The 1,906-nt window shown below is 33.8% G+C and overlaps 1 protein-coding gene across 1 annotated transcript; it reads right to left on the reverse strand.

Moving 5' to 3' along the window:
• Positions 1-549: 549 nt before the first annotated feature.
• LOC145063633 (thioredoxin M3, chloroplastic-like) lies at positions 550-1,687 on the reverse strand. Its single transcript, XM_079011229.1, has 2 exons — positions 1,308-1,687; positions 550-983 (listed from the first exon to the last, which is right to left on the reverse strand). Exons 1-2 carry the CDS (start codon positions 1,501-1,503, stop codon positions 658-660), a joined length of 522 nt encoding a protein of 173 aa, XP_078867355.1. The 5' UTR covers positions 1,504-1,687; the 3' UTR covers positions 550-657.
• Between the last annotated feature and the right edge of the window lie 219 nt (positions 1,688-1,906).

Below are 1,906 nucleotides of genomic sequence, written 5' to 3' on the forward strand. Positions count from 1 at the left end.
ATCACTATTCAAAATGAAAAAAAATTCAACAAAAATAAACAAAAAAAAAAGTGAAATAAAATTTCAACAATATATAACCAAAATTTCAGTAAGGAAAAAAAAGAAGAAGATGTTGGAAGAGGTAGTACAAGTGTTGCGCCAAACAGAGCACGCGCAAAGGTTTTTGACTCCGAAGACTTCTAAAAAACAAACAGCTGCGAGATGAAAAGCGTTGCGCGTGTGCTACACCGCGCAGCAATAAGAGATCTGAAGAGGTTTTTTCCGAAAAACAAACAGCACCTTAATGTAAAATAGAATGCGTATCAAACATTAGTAGGTTGTCATCACAATCACATGAAATCAATATGTCAATATATCTCTTGTATAACTATAAAAATTCACATATGGAATTAATATATCTTTTTATATATGCAAAACATGTAAGATATAAATCATATACACATCTATACATATATATATATATATATATATATATATATATATATATATATATATGGTCTGTTTATAAATATATATCATCCTGAAACCAAACAGATTACGCCAAAAAAAGACAATAAAACTTTTGTTTTAAAATACTGAAATTTGTAAATGAAAAAAAGAAAAGCAAATGTATTTAACAGAAAGTGTGAAAGTACATAAAAACCCTTCTAAAAGTATTCAAGATGAAGAAGCCAAGGTCCTTTCAATGGCAGCAACATAGAACTCTTTAGGCATCGTCCCAATCACCGATTCACACTTCTCGCCATTCTTGAACACCAACACAATCGGCACAGCTTTGATGTCATATTCCTCTGCAATTCGTGGGTCTTGATCGGCGTTCAGCACGAAACACTTCACTTTTCCGGCGTACTCGCCGGCGATTTCTTCAATCACTCGGTGCACCATCTGACATGGTCCACACCAACTGGCGTAGAACTCGACCAGCACCGGAGTTTTGCTGTCAAGAACCGATGTGTTCCATGATTGCCCCGACACCACTGTTGCTGTAATCGGAAATTTATGAAGAAATTAACAGATTTGAGCTATAATCCCCAAATTTAATCAGCACAAAACAGATGAAGAACGCTCAAAAAGGGATCATAATGTTTGATAATTTGAACTAGTAACTTTAAAACAAGAAATCCCCTAATTTAATCTCAATCTAGTAACGAATTCCATTAACCAACCACTATATTCGGAAAATCTTATGATCGAAAATAAATCCCACCAAAAAAAGAAAAATCAAGCTATGATCATAAAAAAACTTCGCCGGAATCAACAAGCTATTTCGTGATTTAGCTGTTAACGAAAAGAGATTAAATAAATACCTTTAGATTGGCGTCCCATGGAGAGGACTCGTAGAGGAGAACTTTTTTTGGATTGGCGAAGCGAGAGAGATGAGAAACCATTAATTTGATGAGGGGAAGCAAACGAGGAAGATCGTGGTGCAAAGTGGCGATGATTGGGAGGAGAAGGTTGAGGTAAAAGGGAGTAAAGAGAAGAGGAAGAAGATACATTTGCCATGATTGGATTATTGATGGAAGAATCGATCAGATCTTCGTTTGAGAAGGAGCGATCATGGATCAGATCTAAATGGGGACGTGGAGAGTCGAAGATGAAGAAGATGAAAACCAGGGAGAGTGATGCCGATGAAGAAGAGAGAAGACAAAGTGAACACGTTAAAATGGAGAATTTTCAATTTTGTATCGAATGAAAATGAGTTGTGATGGATACAAATATTCAGTTGGTTTTTAAGTAGTGATTTTTAAAATATTTCTTGAAATGAAAATTATATAAAAGGAAATTAAGTAAACCAACAATTATAAATAGTTTTTTTTGTCAGTTTTTTAAAAATGATAATTTTCTTACAGAATGTATTATTCCAAATCTTATTCTAAAATGTTTCTTAATTTTGGGAGTTTTTTTT

Source organism: Lactuca serriola, chromosome 7, assembly GCF_051521515.1.
Source record: "Lactuca serriola cultivar US96UC23 chromosome 7, Lser_US96UC23_V15, whole genome shotgun sequence".
NCBI classification, from domain to species: Eukaryota; Viridiplantae; Streptophyta; class Magnoliopsida; order Asterales; family Asteraceae; genus Lactuca; species Lactuca serriola.